This window comes from Salvelinus namaycush, chromosome 2, assembly GCF_016432855.1.
Source record: "Salvelinus namaycush isolate Seneca chromosome 2, SaNama_1.0, whole genome shotgun sequence".
In the NCBI taxonomy this organism is placed as follows: domain Eukaryota; kingdom Metazoa; phylum Chordata; class Actinopteri; order Salmoniformes; family Salmonidae; genus Salvelinus; species Salvelinus namaycush.
The window spans coordinates 1151117-1176579 of NC_052308.1; the positions used below are offsets into that span (position 1 = coordinate 1151117).

Sequence of the window (25463 nt, forward strand, 5' to 3'; positions counted from 1 at the left end):
CCCACAACCCTGGCGTTGCAAGCGCCATGCTCTACCAACTGAGCCACACGGGACCACAACCCTGGGCCAATTGTGCGCCGCCCTATGGGACTCCCAATCACAGCCGGATGTGATTCAGCCTGCATTACTGGGCACAATATAGGCTCCCGAGTGGCGCAGCGGTCTAAGGCACTGCATTGCAGTGCAAGAGGTGTCCCTGGTTCAAATCCAGGCTGTATCACATCTGGCTGTGATTGGGAGTCCCATAGGGCGGAGCACAATTGGCCCAGCGTTGTTTGGGATGGCCGGGGTAGGCCGTCATTGTAAATAAGAATTTGTTCTTAACTGACTTGCCTAGTTAAATAAAAGGTTACAAATAATTACTGTGCACTATATAGGGAAGAGGGAGCCATTTGGGAAACAACCACCTTCCCAGAGTGCACAGGGAGAACTGCCTTCCCAGAGTGCACAGGGAGAGGCTTTTTATTATTTCAGATTTGGGGTTCTTCTTTTCGGGTCATTCGTTTAAAAACAAAACAAAAAGTAGTATGACCTGTTACTTTAAATGCAAGTAGTTGAAGCTTTAATACACACACACACACAAACACACACACACACACAACTTTGCAACACACGTTAGTCCCAGTGTGAAACGGTCCAGGAGAAGAGAAAATGGTATTGATTTTTTTAAGACTGCAAGCCTGCTAATGGGCCGGGAGTTTCATGACATCATTAATGACATCATCAAAGTGAGTCTGTAAAAGGGTGTATGTTGTGTTGATTAACGCCCGGCCATTACACTATAGTGAGTTATACAAGACTCAATGCTGACTTAGGTCCAGTCTGGACACTGGCCTGCCATTAATACACACACTTAAGCACGCAGGCACACACACACACACACTGGGCCCATCCATCACCTGACGTCTCAAGACATGCTGATGTCTGGGTATGGTGCACTCTGGTGCACTCTCTGCTCCGCTCTGCTTTGCTCCGCCTACAGGAAGGAAGCTAGCAGACAGCTTCATCAGCCAAGCAGAACAAAGAGGTTCACTGGGCAGGAGGATGACAACATTGTTCTGTCTGTCCACCTGCCTGCCGAAGTCTCTCTCTCTCTCTCTCTCTCTCTCTCTCTCTCTCTCTCTCTCTCTCTCTCTCTCTCTCTCTCTCTCTCTCTCTCTCTCTCTCTCTCTCTCTCTCTCTCTCTCTCTCTCTCTCTCTCTCTCTCTCTCTCTCTCTCTCTCTCAATTCAATTCAATTCAATTCAATTGACTTTATTGACATGGCAAGTTCATTATTACTTACATTGTCAAAGTATACATATCGAAAAATAAAAATCAAATATATATGTATATATATACAAAATATATATAGATTTATATATAAATAAATGGTGGGACCAACAGTAATAATACTAGTAGTAGTGGACATGGGATCACCATTAACAACAACTACAACAACAATATTAATCAGAACAATACATTAAATCAATGGTAGTAGAACCGTGTCAACATGACTTGAGAAGACATATGACCTGGTATGAAAGACAAAACAAAACTAAGCTAAATGGGATTTTTCACTGGCTGTCCCTCAGGTTGTGGCAGGAGGACACATATTTGGCTGCCAAAACTGCACATCTCTCTCTCTCTCTCTCTCTCTCTCTCTCTCTCTCTCTCTCTCTCTCTCTCTCTCTCTCTCTCTCTCTCTCTCTCTCTCTCTCTCTCTCTCTCTCTCTCTCTCTCTCTCTCTCTCTCTCTCTCTCTCTCTCTCTCTCTCTCTCTCTCTCTCTCTCTCTCTCTCTCTCTCTCTCTCTCTCTCTCTCTCTCTCTCTCTCTCTCTCTCTCTCTCTCTCTCTCTCTCTCTCTCTCTCTCTCTCTCTCTCTCTCTCTCTCTCTCTCTCTCTCTCTCTCTCTCTGCATACGTACCATGAATCTATGATACTTTCTGCGTGGTTAGCCAACCAATAAATCCTGTTGTTTTTGTGAAAATTAACACAACGTGCAACAATGATATTATTTCAGCCACTGCAAGCTGTTTCAGCATTGAGTCTTGTTCCAGACAGGCCACTGCAAGAGAGAGAAATGACCTAACTGTTTGTTAATAAACAACACTCAGTCCCCAATCCTCTCTATCTTTCTCTCGCTGTGCCATTTTATTGGATAAATAAAAGTATATACAGTACACAATGTTTTCCCAACCAAGATTATATTTCAGCTACTATCTGCCAGATGTTCAGTGTTGAGTCATGTCCAGCCCAGTGACCAAACAAGCTGACCAAGCAAGCTGAACTGACTGTTAACAAACAATTATCTCCTCCCTAATCCTCTCTCCCCCTCTCTTTCTCCTTCCCCTTCTTTCTATCTCTCTCCATCAGAGCCCTTTCTCTCTGTCCCTCTATCTCTCTCTCTCAAATTCAATTTTTTTTATTCAAATTCTAATTTAAAATGCTTTAATGGCATGAATAACAAGGTCGATGTTGCCAAAGCAAAATGATACACACAATTATAAAAGCAGCAGTGACAACAATAAAAATAGTAGCTAGAAAACTAAAAATATATACACTGAGTGGACAAAACATTAGGAACATCTGCTCTTTCCATGACATAGACTGACCAGGTGAATCCAGGTGGAAGCTATGATCCCTTATTGATATCACGTGTTAAATCCACTTCAATCAGTGTAGATGAAGGAGAGGAGACAGGTTAAAGAAGGATTTTTAAGCCTTGAGACAATTGAGACATGGATTGTGTATGGGTGCCATTCAGAGGGTGAATGGGCAAGGCAAAAGATTTAAGTGCCTTTGAGCGGTGTATGGTAGTAGGTGCCAGGCACACCGGTTTGTGTCAAGAACAGCCAGGCTGTGGAATGCTTTCGACACTTTGTAGAGTCCATGCCCTGACGAATTGAGGCTGTTCAGAGGGGAAAAGTGATGGGAGCAACTCAATATTAGGAAGGTGTTCCTAATGTTTGGTGTACTCAGTGTATGTATATAAACAAATAAAACTAAATAAATATCTAATACAAAATGTTTATAATGGTCAACATTTCATATTTATTAAAACAATGTTTAAAAAAATATGGAACAAAATAAATAATATATATTTTTAAATGATTAGTGGTATTTATATTGTGTATATACTATAATTATAGTACACAGAGAAAATAGTACATTTTATGTTTCCTCCCCCTTGTGGCAAGCTGTGACATACTGTGCTGCCAACTATATAACAGACCTTTTCCCCAAAGGTATACAAAGTTTACCTTTATTTGATTGTTTAAAAATGTGTAGACATTTTCATTGTGACTTTGGGGAAGGACTCTCTAACTAATATATATATGGGGCAGAAGGCTAGAACTTAGAACTCTCCCTCTCTTTTTCTACCCCCCCCCCCCCCTCTTTCGCTCTCTCTCCGACTTCATCACAATTCATTTGAGTGAATCAACATGACAACATTGTCTTAGGCCAGGGGTTTGCTATGGAAGAGTATTTTGATTTAATGTCTGGATCATTGATGTTATAATAAAACCGATGGCAGGCAGTCATGCAGGCTGATCAAGTGCCTTTGAAGTGCTATTCAAAGAACAAGTCAATCATTCAGAATTACCTCATGAGATGAGATGTTTGTCAAATATGTGTATCCGTGTGTATGTTAACCGTTTAAAAATAGGATTTCTTTACCCTCTCAATACAGTAGAGATACAATAATATTAACATTTTAACCTGTTTTACCTGTTTGAAGGTTAATAAATATCCCAGTCATTTCAGGTCAACACCTGGCATGCCTGGTGCTTACTATAACCTGTGCCAATTGTAAAGGTCCAGACTCCAGAGACCCCTTGGCAGAGACATCGTAGTATGCCCCCAGAAAGGTTTTACTTGCATTTGGTTGCTTTCATTTTGAGAGGCTGCTTTTATGTAGAATGTAAAATGTAGAATGTAAAATCTATACCACAATAAGGGCTGGTTGTATTGAAATTAAACACCTGAGGTCGTTGTTGTTAAAAGAATCGCTCCGCTACTCCTCTCTTCTCGCGATAGTTCCATTCCACTATCCGGCGACGGAGATACCCAGAAGAGATGGCGGCCAGAGGTAGTTTTCAATCAGCTCCAACGGGAGGTGGTGGCGGTGGAATGGGACCCGGACCCCCGGTGCAAGGTGGAGGACCAGGCATGGGACCTGGAACACCTGGAGGAAGGATGGGACCCTCATCGGGTGCACAGAACCACCTCTATCGCTCTCCGATGCCTGGGCCTGGATACCCGGTGAGCAACGACTTAACGGCTACGTTAGCTAGCTGCAAGCTAGAACAAAGCCTTTGTCAAAGCGGTAGCTAGCCTATGCTAACAGTATCTAGTTAGCGATGTGGGCCCTTACTGGTAAAGGCCCCCTAATTTACTGATTGTCGTTGATTGATTGTTTTGTGGCTACTCCCAGTGGCATGGTTGTGCATAATTAGCTAGCTAACTACACTGTCGATGACTACCTAGTATGATGAGCTGTTCTCTCCGCAAGTGGCACAGTAGCTAGCTAGCCCATTTGCTAGTTGTTTGGCGCTTGTTTGCTTGCTAGCTACACAGATAACATTAAGCTTGCAAAGTTACGTTAGTTTGAATGAAAAGTGGGTGGTGTGTGGGTCTCTACCGCACCTGCTGTCTCGACCTCTGCTCTGTGTCGGCTATGAAAAGCGAACTTACATTTACCCCTGAGGTGACCTGTTGCACCTTTTATAACCACTGATTCATATTTCATAGCTTAAAGTAACCGAAAGATCGCAGGTTCGAATCCCCGGAGCTGACTAGGTGAAAAATGTCGATGTGCCCTTGAGCAAGACACTTAATCATAATTGCTCCTGTAAATCACTTTGGATAAAAGCGTCTTAAATGTAATGAAGGTCTAAACATCTTGGAAGAACGATCTAGTCTTAATAACCATGCACTCTTCTTTTCAGTAGCGGTGCGTGGGTCAAGTCACTGGACAAGCCAAGCCAGTAAAAAAGCCATATTACAATGATAATTGCATCGTTTGTTCATAGGCCACCGTGATATTACAATAAGGCAGTGACAACAAAAATACAAGTCACACAGCAGCGGAATAAATTCAACTTCACATAAGTTTGTTTCATCACAAAACCTGGAGAGCAACATTTGTCCGGTGAAGTCCACAAAGCAAATATTGCATGTAACAGTTACATGACCTGGAACATGGTCCAACAAGTTAATGTTTGACAGTTTTACTAAACAACTACTGATTTAGAGCCACAGAGTTTCCGCAAGTCAGCACAAAGGCAACGATAGTATTGCCTCCTTTATTCCAATACTCTGTTATTCCAGCACCATTTCAACTTAAACATTCACATCAAATCAACAAGGCTATATATGCTTAGTTTAATACACTGAAAACAAACTTAAAGATACCAGAGACAATTTAGTCCAATGTTACTAAATATCATTTTTTATTTTTTTATTTCACCTTTATTTAACCAGGTAGGCAAGTTGAGAACAAGTTCTCATTTACAATTGCGACCTGGCCAAGATAAAGCATAGCGTATCCCCTGTGGACCGGACACATACAACAACACAGAGTTACACATGGAGTAAAACAAACATACAGTCAATAATACAGTAGGAAAATAAGTCGATATACAATGAGAGCAAATGAGGTGAGATAAGGGAAGGAAAAGGCACAAAAAAAGGCCATGGTGGCGAAGTAAATACAATATAGCAAATAAAACACTGGAGTGGTAGATTTGCAGTGGAAGAATGTGCAAAGTAGAGAGAGAAATAATGGGGCTGTCCATGGTACTGATTTCAGTCTGTGTGCCCAAGTAAAACAACATTTTTGGCGAGTCACCCTACTTGTAGACTAGTTGAATGACAATGCTGTCCTGAACTCTTTCATGTTGGCAAAACGGTCCACAGCTCTTGTCAGCTTTTAGTTTTCATAGGCTACCTAGCTAAAATGCTTGCTCGCCTAACTTCCTCACATGGGAAACGATGAACCAGCTAAGTTGGCGATATTGAGTCCTTTCATCTTACCCTCCAATGGGAATCTATGCTGCTGGCTATACGTTCGTATCCCCTGTGGACCGGTTCTTACCCTCCAATGGGAATCTATGCTGCTGGCTATACGTTCGTATCCCCTGTGGACCGGTTCTTACCCTCCAATGGGAATCTATGCTGCTGGCTATACGTTCGTATCCCCTGTGGACCGGTTCTTTCCCGTCCAATGGGAATCTATGCTGCTGGCTATACGTTCGTATCCCCTGTGGACCGGTTCTTACACTCCAATGGGAATCTATGCTGCTGGCTATACGTTCGTATCCCCTGTGGACCGGTTCTTACCCTCCAATGGGAATCTATGCTGCTGGCTATACGTTCGTATCCCCTGTGGACCGGTTCTTACCCTCCAATGGGAATCTATGCTGCTGGCTATACGTTCGTATCCCCTGTGGACCGGTTCTTACCCTCCAATGGGAATCTATGCTGCTGGCTATACGTTCGTATCCCCTGTGGACCGGTTCTTTCCCGTCCAATGGGAATCTATGCTGCTGGCTATACGTTCGTATCGCCTGTGGACCGGTTCTTTCCCGTCCAATGGGAATCTATGCTGCTGGCTATACGTTCGTATCACCTGTGGACCGGTTCTTTCCCGTCCAATGGGAATCTATGCTGCTGGCTATACGTTCGTATCGCCTGTGGACCGGTTCTTTCCCGTCCAATGGGAATCTATGCTGCTGGCTATACGTTCGTATCCCCTGTGGACCGGTTCTTACATAAAACAGTCTCCATTCAGGCTGCAAATGCATCGATTTCTTGATTTTCATGGTGACAAGATGAAAATGATGCGTAATTTCTTTATGAAACGATATTCTCCACCATAATAGAGGGGCTAAATGCTAGTCCCAGATGTTGCGTGTTGCGTTCAGCCAATCAGGTTGCTGCAGTCTGTTTACCCTTGGTCTGAATGTAATGTCAGGAAGTAGCATTAGCCACATGGTGGAACAGTGTGCTGCATAAAGAAAGCAAGCATATTTCCCCACCTACTTGCCATTATATCGGGTTAAGGAGGAAATCGACGCCTTTGCAGCCTGAATGGAGAAAGTTTTATCTACAAACAGGTCCACGGGGGATACAAGTGTATAGCCAGCTGCATAGATTCCCTTTGGAGGGTAAGATCTTTTGATGGCGCCGGACGGGATGGCTGCCGTCTTATCGGCTCTTAACCAACCGTGCTATTTTGTTTGTCTTTTCGCTATGTTCGTAACTTGTTTTGTACATAATGTTGCTGCTACCGTCTCTTATGACCGAAAAGAGCTTCTGGAAATCAGAACTGGGATTACTAACATCAAACTGGACGAGGAGTTCTTCTTCAATGAGTCAGACGCGAGGGATATACTGCAGACACCAGACCAGGCCCAGATCCCCGTGATTCGCTGGAAAAGGAAACGTAGGTTTCGCGGAAAGAGATCAGGATGCCTTGCGAGGATCAGACGACGAGTGGCTAATCTGCCCTTGCCTTCCGTTCTGATAGCTAATGTTCAATCGCTGGAAAATAAATGGGATGAACTGAAAGCATGTATATCCTACAAATGGGACATTAAAACTGTAGTATCTTATGTTTCACCGAGTCGTGGCTGGACGACGACATTAAGAACATACAGCTGGCGGGTTAGACACTCTATCGGCAGGACAGAACAGCAGCCTCTGGTAAGACACGGGCAGGGGCCTATGCATTTATGTAAACAGCTGGTGCACGATATCTAAGGAAGTCTCGAGGTGTTGCTCGCCTGAGGTAGAGTATCTCATGATAAGCTGTAGACCACACTATCTACCTAGAGAGTTTTCATCTGTATTTTTCGTAGCTGTCTACATACCACCACAGACCGATGCTGGCACTAAAACCGCACTCGATCTGTATTCCGCCATAAGCAAACAGGAAAACGCTCATCCAGAGGCGGCGCTCCTAGTGGCCGGGGACTTTAATGCAGAGAAACTTTAAATCAGTTTTACCTCATTTCTATCAGCATGTTAAATGTGCAACCAGAGGGGGAAAAAATTCTAGACCACCTTTACTCCACACACAGAGACGTGTACAAAGCTCTCCCTCGCCTTCCATTTGCAAATCTGACCATAATTCTATCCTCCTGATTCCTGCTTACAAGCAAAAATTAAGCACCAGTGACTCTGTCTATAAAAAAAAGTGGTCAGATGAAGCAGATGCAAAACTACAGGACTGTTTTGCAAGCACAGACTGGAATATGTTCCGGGATTCTTCCGATGGCATTGAGGAGTACACCACATCAGTCACTGGCTTCATCGATAAGTGCAATGAGGACGTTGTCCCCACAGTGACTGTATGTACATACCCCAACCAGAAGCCATGGATTACAGGCAACATCCGCAATGGGCTAAAGGGTAAAGCTGCCACTTTCAAGGTAAGGGACTCTAACCCGGGAGCTTATAAGAAATCTCAATATGCCTCCGACGAACCATCAAACAGGCAAAGCATCAATACAGGACTAAGATCGAATAGTACTACACCGGCTCCGACACTCGTCGGATGTGGCAGGGCTTGCAAACTATTACAGACTACAAAGGGAAGCACAGCCGAGAGCTGCCCAGTGACACGAGCTAAATAACTTCTATGCTCTCTTCGAGGCAAGTAACACTGAAACATGCATGAGAGCATCAGCTGTTCCAGACGACTGTTTGATCACGCTCTCTGCAGCCGATGTAAGTCCTTTAAACAGGTCAACATTCACAAGGCCGCTGGGCCAGACGGATTACCAGGACGTGTACTCCGAGCATGCGCTGACCAACTGGCAATTGTCTTCAATTACATTTTCAACCTCTCCCTGTCTGAGTCTGTAAAAACATGTTTCAAGCAGACCACCATAGTCCCTGTGCCCAAGAACACGAAGGTAACCTGCCTAAATGACTACCGACCCGTAGCACAGACGTCTGTAGCCATGAAATGCTTTGAAAGGCTGGTCATGGCTCACATCAATACCATTATCCCAGAAACCCTAGACCCACTCCAATTTGCATATCGCACCAACAGATCCACAGATGATGCCATCTCTATTGCACTCCACACTGCCCTTTCCCACCTGGACAAAAGGAACACCTAATGTGAGAATGCTATTCATTGACTACAGCTCAGCGTTCAACACCATAGGGCTCTCAAAGCTCATCACTAAGCCAAGGACCCTGGGACATAACACCTCCCTCTGCAACTGGATCCTGGATTTCCTGGCGGGCCATCCCCAGGTGGTAAGGGTAGGTAACAACACATCCGCCACACTGATCCGCCACACTGATCCTCAACACTGGGGCCCCTCGGGTGCGTGCTCAGTCCCCTCCTGTACTCCCTGTTCACTCATGACTGCACGGCCAGGCACGACTCCAACACCATCATTAAGTTTGCTGCTGACACAAGTGGTATGCCTGATCACCGACAATGATGAGACAGCTTATAGGGAGGAGGTCCGAGACCTGACTGTGTGGTGCAAGGACAACAACCTCTCCCTCAACGTTATCAAGACAAAGGAGATGATTGTGGACTACAGGAAAAGGAGGGCCGAGCACGCCCCCATTCTCATCGACGGGGCTGTAGTGGAGCAGGTTGAGAGCTTCAAGTTCCTTGGCGTCCACATCATCAACAAACTAACATGGTCCAAACACACTAAGACAGTCGTGAAGAGGGCATGACAAAACCTATTCCCCCTCAGGAGACTGAAAAGATGTTCCATGGGTCCTGAGATCCTCAAAAGATTTTACAACTGCACCATCGAGGGCATCCTGGCGGCAACTGCTCGGCCGCCGACCGTGAGGCACTACAGAGGGTAGTGCGCATGGCCGAGTAGATCACCGGGGCCAAGCTTCCTGCCATCCAGGATCTCTATACCAGGTAGCCACCCTAGTCATAGACTGTTCTCTCTGCTACCGCACGGCAAGCGGTACCGGAGCGCCAAGTCTAGGTCCAAGAGGCTTCTAAACAGCTTCTACCCCCAAGCCATAAGACTCCTGAACAGCTAATCAAATGGCTACCCATACTTTTGTATTGCCTCCCCATCATTACCCCCTGTATATAGCCTCCACATTGACTCTGTACCGTAACACCCTGTATATAGCCTCCACATTGACTCTGTACCGTAACACCCTGTATATAGCCTCCACATTGACTCTGTACCGTAACACCCTGTATATAGCCTCCACATTGACTTTGTACCGTAACACCCTGTATATAGCCTCCACATTGACTCTGTACCGTAACACCCTGTATATAGCCCCGCTATTGTTATTTACTTCTGCTCTTTAATGATTTGTTATTCTTACCTCTTTCTCTGTATTTTCTCAGCTACATTGTTGGTTAAGGGCTTGTAAGTAAGCATTTCACTGTATTTCATTTGTATATGGCACATGTGACATAAGATTTGACGAAACAACTCGATACCATCTGCCGGCCTTTGACCTCCAGATAAGTGATAACTATGTTTTCATTACTGGGTGTTACAGGTTTGTTTATACAAAATGCCTCCATTGAGGTTTCAACTAGTCTGCTGTTTGTGACAGTCTTTGTTCTTGATTCAGGAGAAAAGGTATCTTTATAAATGTCTGTCCAGTTGCAGGTGGTTTTACAAAAACCAGAGGACTCAAAACTATTAAATCCATGTTTTGTATCATGTGAGAAATGCCGAGGAAAACTGGCGATGCAGAGACCCCATCAAATATTAACCCAAAAGGTTTTTTTTCACAGCTTGTCGTCAGGTGAACGATAATGGCAAAGAGAAGTAATAAACATTTTGAATAGATTTGCTAGATCATTTTTCATTATTTTGACATTATAATTGGAAGAGGAAGTATAAACCATAACAGCCTATTAGCTAGAAAAACTCAGATTTTTGTTCAAAGCAGCAGTTTAGCTGGTTAAACAAAAGTGAGCCATGTGTTGGCAAAAATTAATGTCCAAGTCAAGAAGGATAACCAGCGGCACTTGCCGTGGCCCGTACCCGCGGGTGCGATACTCCTGTTTATTGTAATGAGCTCCAATGAGTGCAATTTGCTCAATATTAGGAGTTGCAAAATAGTTGACATCATTAAAAATATATTATCCTCTTTCTACTGTTATTTAAAAAGTGTTTTCTGTTGTTGCTAGCGATATTCATAAAACATTGAAATAAACATTTAGAAAAATCGTGGATGCCCGGTTGGATACCCCTGGTGTAGATATTTGTTTTTATCGTGCTGTGACACAGTGTCATCTACTTCTACACGTGGTCGTGTCGCATAGAAACGATTAGTTCCTGCTAAGACGCTGGGGAATGCTAGATGTGCGGCAGCAGGAACGTCCTTGACCGGTACAAAACCGTTTTAATATCGTTCTGAGTTTCCTCTGGTTGTTGTAGAACCACCTACAACTAGAGACGGACATTTTTATAAGATGTATTTTCCCCCAAATCGAGAACGCAGATAGTATCGCCAAGAGCAGGTTAGTTGAAACAGGGTAGCTTTTTCAATAAGCTAACCTGTAACGCCCGGTAATGGATACATAATAATCACACATCTGGTGCACAATCTGTACCAATTTTGGAACAGGCCTTACCACACACTGGGTACTTTGGGAGAGTGATAAGAACATAGGGCTAATGATCAGTTGCAGTAGCTGATGGCATCAAATGGGTTTCAACATTAGCTGCTGTGAAAACCATTGGAATGAGGCAGCTGTATAGCCGTAGCAGGAGATTTGTCGACTAAACCTTTTTTTCTTCATTCTTGACTTGGAAGTCACCGGTGTCTTCTAAACTCTCAAGGCTAGCTGCAGAGGGAACGTTTGATTAAAAAAATTCTGTTAAATTTAAATGTTTGCCCCGTGAAGTAATCCAACAATGTATACGCCACCATCTTATCTATTTCTTACTTTCTCTCATTGGTTGAGACGTGTGGGTGTGATACACTGAGTGAGACTCAGAAATCATTGATCGCTTTGAAAGACACTCACCTGTCTCAATGAGAGAAGATGAGAAATAGACAAAATGGCGAACATATACATCGTTGGATTACTTCATGGAGCAAAACGGTGACTTCCAAATCGAGAATTTTAAGAAAGTATCGGCTTAGCAAAGGTTAGTCGGGAAAAAAGAATCTCCTGCTACGACTATACAGCTGTTTGATATCAATGGTTATCACAGCTAATGATGCCAACCGTTTGATGCCGTCAGCTACAGTTGCAGATGAGAGGGGGTATTTCTGGCAGAGCAAAATGTGTTTGGGTCTTTAGTAAGGTAAAAAAATACAGAAGTACTGCTAGGTAAACGTTTGGGGGGGGGGGTCAGTATGTGGTCATTCAATTTGACACAGTGTACACATTCACCCATTTTTATTGTTGTTGTTATTACAACAATTCAACTGAAAAGCATTTCTCAGTGAAAGGATGTTCTGGGTCTACTCTTCTCGTGTCCTTGACTACGTGGAACACAAACGCCAGCCTCAGCGACAGCAGCATCCACATTCTGTTAGCCTTAGAAGCACTCTCCAATTGTTCTGTAGAAAACCAAGGTTGCACAGAGATGTGGTGAATGGAGTGAAAAATGATTTATAGAAATTAATGGATTTTGTTGCATTCTTCAGTCGCCTCACACACACACAGTAATGGCCACGTTTACAAATGTTGTGTGGGCAGTTTATTAGTGAAAAGATACATCCACCTTGATTTGTCCTCGTATGTTAACTCCAATGTCCTTCTACCTTGAACACAACGGGCAAGAGGTTTTTAAACAAAATGGCGATAAAGAAATAATTTTGAAGCAAGCTTTTCAGTGGCTAGTTCTCTTCCAGCTATTCTTTTTAAATGTTTTATTAATTCACAAACCTCTGCTTTAGAACTTGTTCAATCTACGTGACTCATTGAAATCACTATGGTGACGAATGTGAGAATACGTTCTCTGCTGTAGATGAAAGCTAAGGAATAAATAGAAGACGCCAGATGGTCGTTTTTCAGCAGAGGCTGAAGGCCGGGTGCAGGGTCATGAGATTCCAAACACACTGAAACGGGGGAGCTGACTACCTGGACTTGTCAAATAAGAAATGCTAATTTTCATTTTTTACATTTCAAAATGTTTTGTTACGTCATAGGTGTGTTGTGATCTGCAGACAGTGTGAGGCTGTAGCTTGCATTACAGGAGAGAACAGGAGAGGGCAGAGTGCATCAGCGTTGATGACAACCAAACACAGCACAGCCCTCCCCCGAAGGCTGTCGGAGAGGGAGAGAGAGGGGTGTGCCTCTTGCTTTAGCCTCGCTGGTCTGTTCTATTGGAGGGGGCTCGTTATCTGTTTATTCTTCAGCCTGCTACTGTCGCTACAACTTCTATAAGCACTCATGCATTCAGAAACACGAAGTCGCCTGTTTGAGTTCCTAGCACATGGATTGGTGAGTGATGTGGAGGGGGGGTTTTCATTGTACACCTGCAAGTAGTGCCTGTTTCCGTAACCATTGTTTGGTATGATTTTTAAGCGTGAATTTGGTATAATGTTTAAATGTTATAAATTCATCTATACCCCTATATATATTAGGAAATATGTGCATTGTATGGGGTACTAGATGCATTTCATTTCTTTTTAAAAACTTTGATGCAAACTGCACATTTTTAAGATGGTGGTGAGTGAAATTGTTTTGTGAATGCAAAATAAGGTGGCCTTTATTCAATACAAGGTTGTTTTTAATTCAATCTGTTGTGTTGGCTGGTGCTGATGTTTGTTGTCCTTCAATGATCGTTCAATTGACTTCCGATCTATAACAAAGCACCCCCTGCATGTATTTCAACACATTGATTTTTATCCACTTGTTGCTGCTTACCAATGTTTTCTATTTATAAATGTCTTATGGTTATTCTTAAAGAACGGCGATTATTTTAATCTAATTTTCACGCCATTGAAACATCCTCTATCCAGAGAATCAGCCTAGTGGTTAGAGCGTTGAGCCAGTAACCGAAAGGTTGCTAGATCGAATCCCCGAGCTGACAAGGTAAAAATCTGTTCTGCCCCTGAACAAGGCAGTTAACCCACTGTTCTTAGACCGTCATTGTAAATAAGAATGTGTTCTTAACTTACTTGCCTAGTTAAATAAAAGATCGGGGGATTATGGTGGAGACCTCAAAACAATCTGAACTCATGAGGGGCTGCAGTTGCTCGCGGTTCTACATTACCCCCCCCCCCCCCCCCCCCCCACTGCGAGCAAAACATTTTAGTGGCCCCCCTTTCTTCCGTTTTTATAGTTAGTTTCGTGCAATTGTACACATTTTGCTATGCAGTTTATAGGAAATGTTGTTTAAAGCATGTTTGCTGCAATTCTACACATTTTGCCATGGGGTGGAGAGGAGATTTAACAATTCTACACATTTTGCTATGGGGTGGAGAGGAGATTTAACAATTCTACACATTTTGCCATGGGGTGGAGAGGAGATTTAACAATTCTACACATTTTGCCATGGGGTGGAGAGGAGATTTAACAGTTCTACACATTTTGCCATGGGGTGGAGAGGAGATTTAAGTTCTACACATTTTGCCATGGGGTGGAGAGGAGATTTAACAGTTCTACACATTTTGCCATGGGGTGGAGAGGAGATTTAACAGTTCTACACATTTTGCCATGGGGTGGAGAGGAGATTTAACAATTCTACACATTTTGCCATGGGGTGGAGAGGAGATTTAACAATTCTACACATTTTGCCATGGGGTGGAGAGGAGATTTAACAGTTCTACACATTTTGCCATGGGGTGGAGAGGAGATTTAACAATTCTACACATTTTGCCATGGGGTGGAGAGGAGATTTAACAGTTCTACACATTTTGCCATGGGGTGGAGAGGAGATTTAACAGTTCTACACATTTTGCCATGGGGTGGAGAGGAGATTTAACAATTTTGAATATATCTGAGTGAGACCATGATAAATCTGTTAATTCGACCATGATTGCTAAGTTCAGATAGTCACTCAACTATCAGTGACTGACATAAGAGAGAAGATGCTGATGTACGACCACATTTTGAAATTACACCTTGGTGTATTGTGTTTTAACTCGCAACAGTAAGTTGTGATGGTTTGTCAGGGCCAGGGGCATTGTTAGTACGATTCCTTCCACTACCGTCCTCACCTAGCCACATCCTTGACCCTGACTGTGGAACAGAACACATCCGTTCTAGAACACATTCGGTACACCACGTCAGGAGAATACAACCTTGCTCTGTTTTGTGTAAGGCAGCAATAACACCTGCAAGGAGAATTATAATATACCTGTAGATGATGGAAAATAAGCCATTTTGTTTCTCACATCTCAACCATCCATAGCACCTTTGTCTTCTCTCCCACAATAAAAAACATTTTCTTTTACTTCTCCCTTTTTCTTTGCCTCTTGTCTCTTATTCTTTGCCTCTTGTCCTACATTTCATCTCTTTAATCCTATTTTCTCCTACCATCAAACGCCATCCATCTTTTCCTCTCCTCTCTTCCAGACTCTAACCCCTCCCTGTCTCTTTACGCCTCTCTTCCAGACTCTAACCCCTCCCCGTCTCTTTACGCCTCTCTTCCAGACTCTAACCCCTCCCCTGTCTCTTTACGCCTCTCTTCCAGACTCTAACCCCTCCCCGTCTCTTTACGCCTCTCTTCCAGACTCTAACCCCTCCCCGTCTCTTTACGCCTCTCTTCCAGACTCTAACCCCTCCCCGTCTCTTTACGCCTCTCTTCCAGACTCTAACCCCTCCCCGTCTCTTTACGCCTCTCTTCCAGACTCTAACCCCTCCCCGTCTCTTTACGCCTCTCTTCCAGACTCTAACCCCTCCCCGTCTCTTTTCGCCTCTCTTCCAGACTCTAACCCCTCCCCTGTCTCTTTACGCCTCTCTTCCAGACTCTAACCCCTCCCCTGTCTCTTTACGCCTCTCTTCCAGACTCTAACCCCTCCCCTGTCTCTTTACGCCTCTCTTCCAGACTCTAACCCCTCCCCGTCTCTTTTCGCCTCTCTTCCAGACTCTAACCCCTCCCCTGTCTCTTTACGCCTCTCTTCCAGACTCTAACCCCTCCCCTGTCTCTTTACGCCTCTCTTCCAGACTCTAACCCCTCCCCTGTCTCTTTACGCCTCTCTTCCAGACTCTAACCCCTCCCCTGTCTCTTTACGCCTCTCTTCCAGACTCTAACCCCTCCCCTGTCTCTTTACGCCTCTCTTCCAGACTCTAACCCCTCCCCGTCTCTTTACGCCTCTCTTCCAGACTCTAACCCCTCCCCGTCTCTTTACGCCTCTCTTCCAGACTCTAACCCCTCCCCGTCTCTTTACGCCTCTCTTCCAGACTCTAACCCCTCCCCGTCTCTTTACGCCTCTCTTCCAGACTAACCCCTCCCCGTCTCTTTACGCCTCTCTTCCAGACTCTAACCCCTCCCCGTCTCTTTACGCCTCTCTTCCAGACTCTAACCCCTCCCCGTCTCTTTTCGCCTCTCTTCCAGACTCTAACCCCCCCCCCGTCTCTTTACGCCTCTCTTCCAGACTCTAACCCCTCCCCGTCTCTTTACGCCTCTCTTCCAGACTCTAACCCCTCCCCGTCTCTTTACGCCTCTCTTCCAGACTCTAACCCCTCCCCGTCTCTTTACGCCTCTCTTCCAGACTCTAACCCCTCCCCGTCTCTTTACGCCTCTCTTCCAGACTCTAACCCCTCCCCGTCTCTTTACGCCTCTCTTCCAGACTCTAGCCCCTCCCCGTCTCTTTTCGCCTCTCTTCCAGACTCTAACCCCTCCCCGTCTCTTTTCGCCTCTCTTCCAGACTCTAACCCCTCCCCGTCTCTTTACGCCTCTCTTCCAGACTCTAACCCCTCCCCTGTCTCTTTACGCCTCTCTTCCAGACTCTAACCCCTCCCCTGTCTCTTTACGCCTCTCTTCCAGACTCTAACCCCTCCCCTGTCTCTTTTCGCCTCTCTTCCAGACTCTAACCCCTCCCCGTCTCTTTACGCCTCTCTTCCAGACTCTAACCCCTCCCCTGTCTCTTTACGCCTCTCTTCCAGACTCTAACCCCTCCCCTGTCTCTTTACGCCTCTCTTCCAGACTCTAACCCCCTCCCCTGTCTCTTTACGCCTCTCTTCCAGACTCTAACCCCTCCCCTGTCTCTTTACGCCTCTCTTCCAGACTCTAACCCCTCCCCTGTCTCTTTACGCCTCTCTTCCAGACTCTAACCCCTCCCCTGTCTCTTTACGCCTCTCTTCCAGACTCTAACCCCTCCCCTGTCTCTTTACGCCTCTCTTCCAGACTCTAACCCCTCCCCTGTCTCTTTACGCCTCTCTTCCAGACTCTAACCCCTCCCCTGTCTCTTTACGCCTCTCTTCCAGACTCTAACCCCTCCCCTGTCTCTTTACGCCTCTCTTCCAGACTCTAACCCCTCCCCTGTCTCTTTACGCCTCTCTTCCAGACTCTAACCCCTCCCCGTCTCTTTACGCCTCTCTTCCAGACTCTAACCCCTCCCCGTCTCTTTACGCCTCTCTTCCAGACTCTAACCCCTCCCCGTCTCTTTACGCCTCTCTTCCAGACTCTAACCCCTCCCCCGTCTCTTTACGCCTCTCTTCCAGACTCTAACCCCTCCCCCGTCTCTTTACGCCTCTCTTCCAGACTCTAACCCCTCCCCCGTCTCTTTACGCCTCTCTTCCAGACTCTAACCCCTCCCCCGTCTCTTTACGCCTCTCTTCCAGACTCTAACCCCTCCCCCGTCTCTTTTCGCCTCTCTTCCAGACTCTAACCCCTCCCCGTCTCTTTTCGCCTCTCTTCCAGACTCTAACCCCTCCCCTGTCTCTTTTCACCTCTCCCTCCAGAGACCAGGTGGGATGCCCCCATCCAGCCGTATGACCCCTCAGGGCCCGCCCATGGGGCCTCCAGGCTACGGCTCCAGCCCTGTGTCCCGACCAGGGATGCCCAGTGTCATGGACCCCTCCCGTAAAAGGCCTGCACCCCAGCAGATCCAGCAGGTCCAACAGCAGCGCAACCAACAGTAAAATCTAAATATTATTTTAGGCTTGACAGGATTTACTTAAACAGTAGGCTTTCACATTGTTACCAGGGTATAAGGAGGGACGTTACAAATTATTATTAGATTACTGTGATTATTCGTCCTCATTAAGAGTTGACCATGTCTTTGTAGGGGAAAATGAACGTGTATACATAGTGCGTATAGGCCTTTTCATTCCTTATCAACTCACACTATTGTTATCTTCTGTTGCAGTACCAAGAAGAAGAAGATGGCGGATAAGATTTTACCTCAGAGGATCCGGGAGCTGGTGCCAGAGTCTCAGGCCTACATGGACCTGCTGGCGTTTGAGAGGAAGCTGGACCAGACCATCATGAGGAAACGCCTGGACATCCAGGAGGCACTCAAGAGACCCATCAAGGTAAACAGATGGGGTTATTTCCTCACTAGGAGCCAAGGCCTGTATTCATAAACCACTTCAACGTAACCGTGCTGATCTAAGATCATTGTTTCCTTTTAGATCCTAAGGAATAACATAATATGAACAGGGATTTTATAGGCTACAACTCAGCCCAGGACTTTTTCCTGATTTAACAAGTTGACCTGACCAGGAAAAGCTCAGGGCCTGAGTTGTAGCCCGGCTCAGGGCCTGAGTTGTAGCCCGGCTCAGGGCCTGAGTTGTAGCCCGGCTCAGGGCCTGAGTTGTAGCCCGGCTCAGGGCCTGAGTTGTAGCCCGGCTCAGGGCCTGAGTTGTAGCCCGGCTCAGGGCCTGAGTTGTAGCCCGGCTCAGGGCCTGAGTTGTAGCCCGGCTCAGGGCCTGAGTTGTAGCCCGGCTCAGGGCCTGAGTTGTAGCCCGGCTCAGGGCCTGACTTGTAGCCCGGCTCAGGGCCTGAGTTGTAGCCCGGCTCAGGGCCTGAGTTGTAGCCCGGCTTAGGGCCTTCCTCTGACACCGCCTGGTATAGAGGTCCTGGGTGGCAGGGAGCTTGGCCCCAGTGAGGACCTGGGGGTGTAAGCGCTTCCATCTGTAGTGCCTTGTGGTCGGATGCTAAGAAGTTGCCAAAGCAAGCGGCGATAGTCAGTCAAGATGCTCTCAATGGTGCAACTTTTTGAGGATCTGAGAGCCCATGCCAAATGTTTTCAGCCTCCTGAGTGAGAAGAGGCGTTGTCGTGCCCCCTTCACGACTATGTTGTTGCGTGGGTGGACCATGATAGATCCTTAGTGATGTGGACACCGATGAACATGATGCTCTCGACCTGCTCCACTACAGCCCTGTCGATGTGAATGGGGGCGCGCTTGGCCCTCCGTTTCCTGAAGTCCACGATCAGTTACTTTGTCTTGCTGACGTTGAGGGACAGGTTGTCCTGGCACCACACTGCCAGGTCTCTGACCGCCTCCCTATAGGCTGTCTCATCGTTGTCTGTGATCAAGCCTACCACAGTTGTGTCGTTGGCAAACTTAATGAGTCGTGCGCGGCCACACAGTTGTGGGTGAGCAGGGAGTACAGGAGTGAGCACGCACCCCTGAGGGGCCCCTCATGTTGAGGGTCAGCGTGGCGGATGTGTTGTTGCCTACCCTTACCACCTGGGGGCGGCCCGTCATGAAGTCCAGGATCCAGTTGCAGAGGGAGGTGTTTAGTCCCAGGGTCCTTAGCTTAGTGATGAGCTTCATGGGCACTATGGTGTTGAAGGCTGAGCTGTAGATAATGAACAGCATAGGTGTTCCTCTTGTACAGGTAGGAAAGGGCAGTGTGGAGTGCAATAGAGATTGCATCATCTGTGGATCTGCTGGGGTGGTAGGGGAATTGGAGAGGGTCCAGGGTGATGGTGTTGATGTGAGCCATGACCAGTTTTCAAAGCATTTCATGGCTACATATGTGAGTGATAGTCATTTACACAGGTTTCCTTGCCGTTCTTGTGCACAGGGACTATGGTGGACTACTTGAAACATGTAGGTATTACAGACTGGATCAAGGAGATGAAAATGTCAGTGTAGACACTTGTCAGCTGGTTACCGCATGCTCTGAGTACGCACCCTGGTAATCCATCTGACCTGCGGCCTTGTGAATGTTAACCTGTTTAAACGTCTTACGGAGAGCGTGATCACACATCCGTCTGGAACAGCTGCTGCTCTCATGCATGTTTTGGTGTTGCTTGCCTTGAAGCAATGCATAGAAGGCATTTAGTTCATCTGGTAGGCTTGTGTCACTGGGCAGCTCACGGCTGTGTTTCCCTTTAATCTGTCATAATTCGCATATATAAACTAATGGGAATATATGCAAATTAATATTAATACCATTTTAATGTAGATGTTTTTTGCATTGGATATATTTACCATATCATTTGGAGACAGAAACATAAACCTTTTACCTTATCATAAGTAGACATAATTGCAAATATTTAAATCCTTCCAATAGAAATAAATTGAGTTAAGAATTTAACTTTAAATGAGTTGACTCCTCACATGGGATGATTTCACTGAACAACAAAAGAAAGGGAATGGTGAATGATCCCCAATGATCCATCGCATCTCCCAAAAACGTTTTCAACATTCATCTGTAAAATTATAGTCTAGAAACTAAAGCTTTGGTTGTCTTCCTCTCAGGCTTCCATGTCTTCTCCCTGGACCTACTAAATGTCCTCCTCTTGAACATCAGGCCTCATCTTCACTGTCACTTTCCAACCTTGTTGAGGATGGCTCATTGTCGGGCTCAAAAAGACCCATTTGCCCAGATGGACACCAATTTTTCAACCCTTGTATTGGTCAGCCTGTTGCGTGCTTTGGTGTGTGTGTTCCCAAACAAGGACCAGTTGCGCTCTGAGGTGGCTGATGTTTGTGGGATTTGGAGGAGGATGGAGGCAACAGGGGAAAGAGCCTCAGAGACACAAAGTCCCTTCCACCAGGTGGCCGATGAGATATGTTGGCAAGACTGCCATATTGCATCTCCATCCCAAAGCCCTTGCTTGGAAGCGTACTTCGCCAGACTGCCAAGAACCTTGCCCTCATCCAGGCCAAGGTGGCGAGACACGGTAGTGATGACACCATAGGCCTTGTTGATCTCTGCACCAGACAGGATGCTCTTGCCAGCGTACTTGGGGTCCAACATGTACGCTGCGGCGTGTATCGGCTTCAGGCAGAAGACTTCACGCTTTTTGATGTATTTCAGAACTGCAGTTTCCTCTGCTTGGAGCACCAGTGAAGTGGGCAGGGCAGTATGGATTTCTTCTCTTTACATATGCAAACAGAGTCTGAACATCAGACAGGATGGCATTGTCTCTGTCAATCCGTGCAATGGCTACTGCTATAGGTTTCAGGCTGCTTACCACTCTCTCCTAAAATACATCATCCAGGAGGATCCTCTTGATGGGGCTGTCCATATCGGCAGACTGTGATATGGCCATTTCTTGGAGAGACTCCTTCCCCTCCAGGAAACTGGCAGCTTCCATGTGGTGCTCTTATTCTTCTCACTTTGCTTGGTGAGGTAGATTACTATAACTTGATGACCCTTCACATACCTAACCATTTCCTTGGCTCTCTTGAAGAGTGTATCCATTGTTTTCAGTGTCATGATGTCCTTGAGGATCAGATTCAATGCATGAGCTGTGATGTGAGGGTAGGACTCCTCCACTTTAGACCAAGCAGCCTTCATGTTCACAGCATTGTCTGTCACCAGTGCAAATACCTTCTGTGGTCCAAGGTCATTGATGACTGTCTTCAGCTCATCTGCAATGTATGGACCGGTGTGTCTGTTGTCCCTTGTGTCTGTGCTCCTGTAGAATACTGGTTGAGGGGCGGAGATAATGTAGTTAATTATTCCTTGCCCACGAACATTCGACCACCCATCAGAGATGATTGCAATACAGTCTGCTTTCTCTAGGATTTGCTTGACCTTCACTTGAACTCTGTTGAACTCTGCATCCAGCAAATGAGTAGATAAAGCATGTCTGGTTGGAGGGGTGTATGCTGGGCAAAGAACATTCAGAAATCTCTTCCAATACACATTGCCTGTGAGCATCAGAGGTGAATCACTTCCATACACAGCTCCAGCAAGACATTCATCAGCATTTCTCTGACTACGTTCCTCCATTGTGTAAAAAAACCGTCTGATTCCAGGAGGACGATGAGCTGTTGCTATCGATAAGGTGTCTGATTCATCATTTTCACCTTGAATAGAAGTAGAGGGACTTTTGTCAGAGGTTGCTTGTTGTGAGCGCTGAGGGAATTTTATGCATTTGGCCAGATGATTCTGTATCTTTGTTGCATTCTTCACATATGATTTGGTACAGTATTTGTAAATGTACACAGTTTTCCTTCTACATTAGCTGCAGTGAAAACGTCTCCACACATCAGATAGTGCCCGTGGCATTTTCCTGTAAAGATTAGGGGGGAAAAATGTTTTTTAAAAACAAATACAATTCCATGTACAGATAAATAGTTAAGCAGTTAGATGAAACAACTCCTTTGTAAGATACATGTTTTAAAATTAAACATGTATGGAAACAGGTGAATTAACACTCCTCAGTTAGCAGGCTAAAAACCCACATGGTAGCAAAAACTAGCAGAAAGTGTTAACAAGTTAGAAATAATTTAAACACATTTTGCTGTAGGCTACTATTTGCTAGTTAACAAAAAATCATATATGTCATATAACATCTCAGGTGATTGTACGTTCACCAATAGAACGGAGGGTAGAGGCAATTTTATGTACCCGTCGACGTAGTTTTGTCAGGGTGCCCGCACGTCGGCCTTTTTTACATCGCCTTTTTCTCTTTCGTGTCTCTAGGATTAGGGTCCAGGTTGAGTTTTCCCTGCTCATCACTTCCCATGTTTTCCCTGCTCATCACTTCCCATGTTTTCCCTGCTCATCACTTCCCATGTTTTCCCTGCTCATCACTTCCCATGTTTTCCCTGCTCATCACTTCCCATGTTTTCCCTGCTCATCACTTCCCATGTTTTCCCTGCTCATCACTTCCCATGTTTTCCCTGCTCATCACTTCCCATGTTTTCCTCTGAAGATTAAACACATTTTGATAGTGAAATTCAACATGACTGGACTTTTTGTGTTTCAGCAAAAGCGAAAGCTTCGTATCTTCATATCCAACACGTTCAACCCTGCCAAGCCCGACGCAGAAGACGGGGATGGCACTGTTGCATCATGGGAACTGCGTGTCGAAGGACGCCTGCTTGAAGATGTAAGACTAATTTATTAGTTGTCTGTTTGTGTGTTGAAGGTTAGTGTCTGTGTGTTTTTATGTAACTTGGTGAAATGTCTGATAATTGTTTTCTTTCTCAGACTGCTGTGTCCAAGTATGAAGCCACCAAGCAGAAGAGAAAGTTCTCTTCCTTCTTCAAGTCTCTGGTCATCGAGTTGGACAAGGACCTATATGGGCCTGACAATCACTTGGTTGAGGTAAAAAGATGCGGTTTAATGTTCGATTGCAAAAATCTGATTAGATTTATTTTCATGAACAATGTAAGCGAATTGCCACCTCTACTCTTCTTAACCACTTTCTCTATTGTAGTCTTAGTAATGAGATTCTGTTCTAAAGTTATTTCTATTGCATAGTGGCACAGGACTGCGACCACTCAGGAGACAGACGGGTTCCAGGTGAAGAGACCAGGTGATGTAGGGGTACGCTGCACTGTCCTGCTGATGCTAGACTACCAGGTAAAAACACATATTATTATTATTATTATTATTACTGTCCTGCTGATACTGGACTACCAGGTAAAAACACATATTATTACACTGAGTATGTTTACATACACAGTAATAATTCAATATTAAACTGATTATGGCAGTAAGCAGATTATGCAATAGTCTTATACACACCTTACTCGGCTTATCTTAATCAGCGTAAGGTCAAAATTGAAGTTAAACGCCTGGTTTTCTGAGCATTCTTTCAAATTATTAGGACATGTAAATACTTTAATCGAAGTTCCAGCTATGTATTTGATCTGCTAGTACCAACCGGGAGCCTCCCTCGTTAGCCCCCAACCGGGAGCCTCCCTCGTTAGCCCCCAACCGGGAGCCTCCCTCGTTAGCCCCCAACCGGGAGCCTCCCTCGTTAGCCCCCAACCGGGAGCCTCCCTCGTTAGCCCCCAACCGGGAGCCTCCCTCGTTAGCCCCCAACCGGGAGCCTCCCTCGTTAGCCCCCAACCGGGAGCCTCCCTCGTTAGCCCCCAACCGGGAGCCTCCCTCGTTAGCCCGGGTGAAGTGAGTTCGGAACAGATAAAAGTATGCATCTTAGAAGTAGTTTTCACATAGAAACTTTGTCTGAACTCCGAATCAAATATTCTTCACAAAAATAACATGGTCGCTGGGGTAGAACATCTATTTTGATTGGATATTTTCTGCATTCTTCAGTGTCATCAGGTTGCATGGAAATCAGATGTGTCCATGTAAACAGGATTATTAGGGAAATCGTTCTTTATGCAAAGCACGTAAACGTTTTATCAAACTATTATATTAATCTGACTGTAGACAATAATCGCATTGATTCCATGTAACCGTACTCACTGTCCTGCTCATACTAGACTACCAGGTAAAAACACATCCTATTAGTACTGTCCTGCTCATACTAGACTACCAGGTAAAAACACATCCTATTAGTACTGTCCTGCTCATACTAGACTACCAGGTAAAAACACATCCTATTAGTACTGTCCTGTTCGTACTAGACTACCAGGTAATAACACATCCTATTAGTACTGTCCTGCTCCAACTAGACTACCAGGTAATAACACATCCTATTAGTACTGTCCTGTTCGTACTAGACTACCAGGTAATAACACATCCTATTAGTACTGTCCTGCTCGTACTAGACTACCAGGTAAAAACACATCCTATTAGTACTGTCCTGCTCCAACTAGACTACCAGGTAAAAACACATCCTATTAGTACTGTCCTGCTCATACTAGACTACCAGGTAAAAACACATCCTATTAGTACTGTCCTGCTCATACTAGACTACCAGGTAAAAACACATCCTATTAGTACTGTCCTGCTCATACTAGACTACCAGGTAAAAACACATCCTATTAGTACTGTCCTGCTCATACTAGACTACCAGGTAAAAACACATCCTATTAGTACTGTCCTGCTCCAACTAGACTACCAGGTAATAACACATCCTATTAGTACTGTCCTGCTCATACTAGACTACCAGGTAAAAACACATCCTATTAGTACTGTCCTGCTCATACTAGACTACCAGGTAAAAACACATCCTATTAGTACTGTCCTGCTCATACTAGACTACCAGGTAATAACACATCCTATTAGTACTGTCCTGTTCATACTAGACTACCAGGTAATAACACATCCTATTAGTACTGTCCTGTTCGTACTAGACTACCAGGTAAAAACACATCCTATTAGTACTGTCCTGCTCATACTAGACTACCAGGTAAAAACACATCCTATTAGTACTGTCCTGCTCATACTAGACTACCAGGTAAAAACACATCCTATTAGTACTGTCCTGCTCATAC

General features: G+C 45.2%; 1 protein-coding gene across 1 annotated transcript in view; it reads left to right on the plus strand.

The window, feature by feature from the left end:
- Positions 1 to 4041: 4041 nt before the first annotated feature.
- The window catches only part of LOC120057816 (SWI/SNF-related matrix-associated actin-dependent regulator of chromatin subfamily D member 1), a 36161-nt gene continuing 14739 nt past the window's right edge, over positions 4042 to 25463 (plus strand). The window contains exons 1-6 of the mRNA XM_039006283.1: positions 4042 to 4243; positions 17820 to 17995; positions 18227 to 18392; positions 23039 to 23161; positions 23263 to 23379; positions 23536 to 23637. Of these exons, the coding sequence (XP_038862211.1) occupies positions 4058 to 4243; positions 17820 to 17995; positions 18227 to 18392; positions 23039 to 23161; positions 23263 to 23379; positions 23536 to 23637 (870 nt within the window). The 5' untranslated portion in view covers positions 4042 to 4057. The remainder of the gene's footprint in view (positions 4244 to 17819; positions 17996 to 18226; positions 18393 to 23038; positions 23162 to 23262; positions 23380 to 23535; positions 23638 to 25463) is intronic.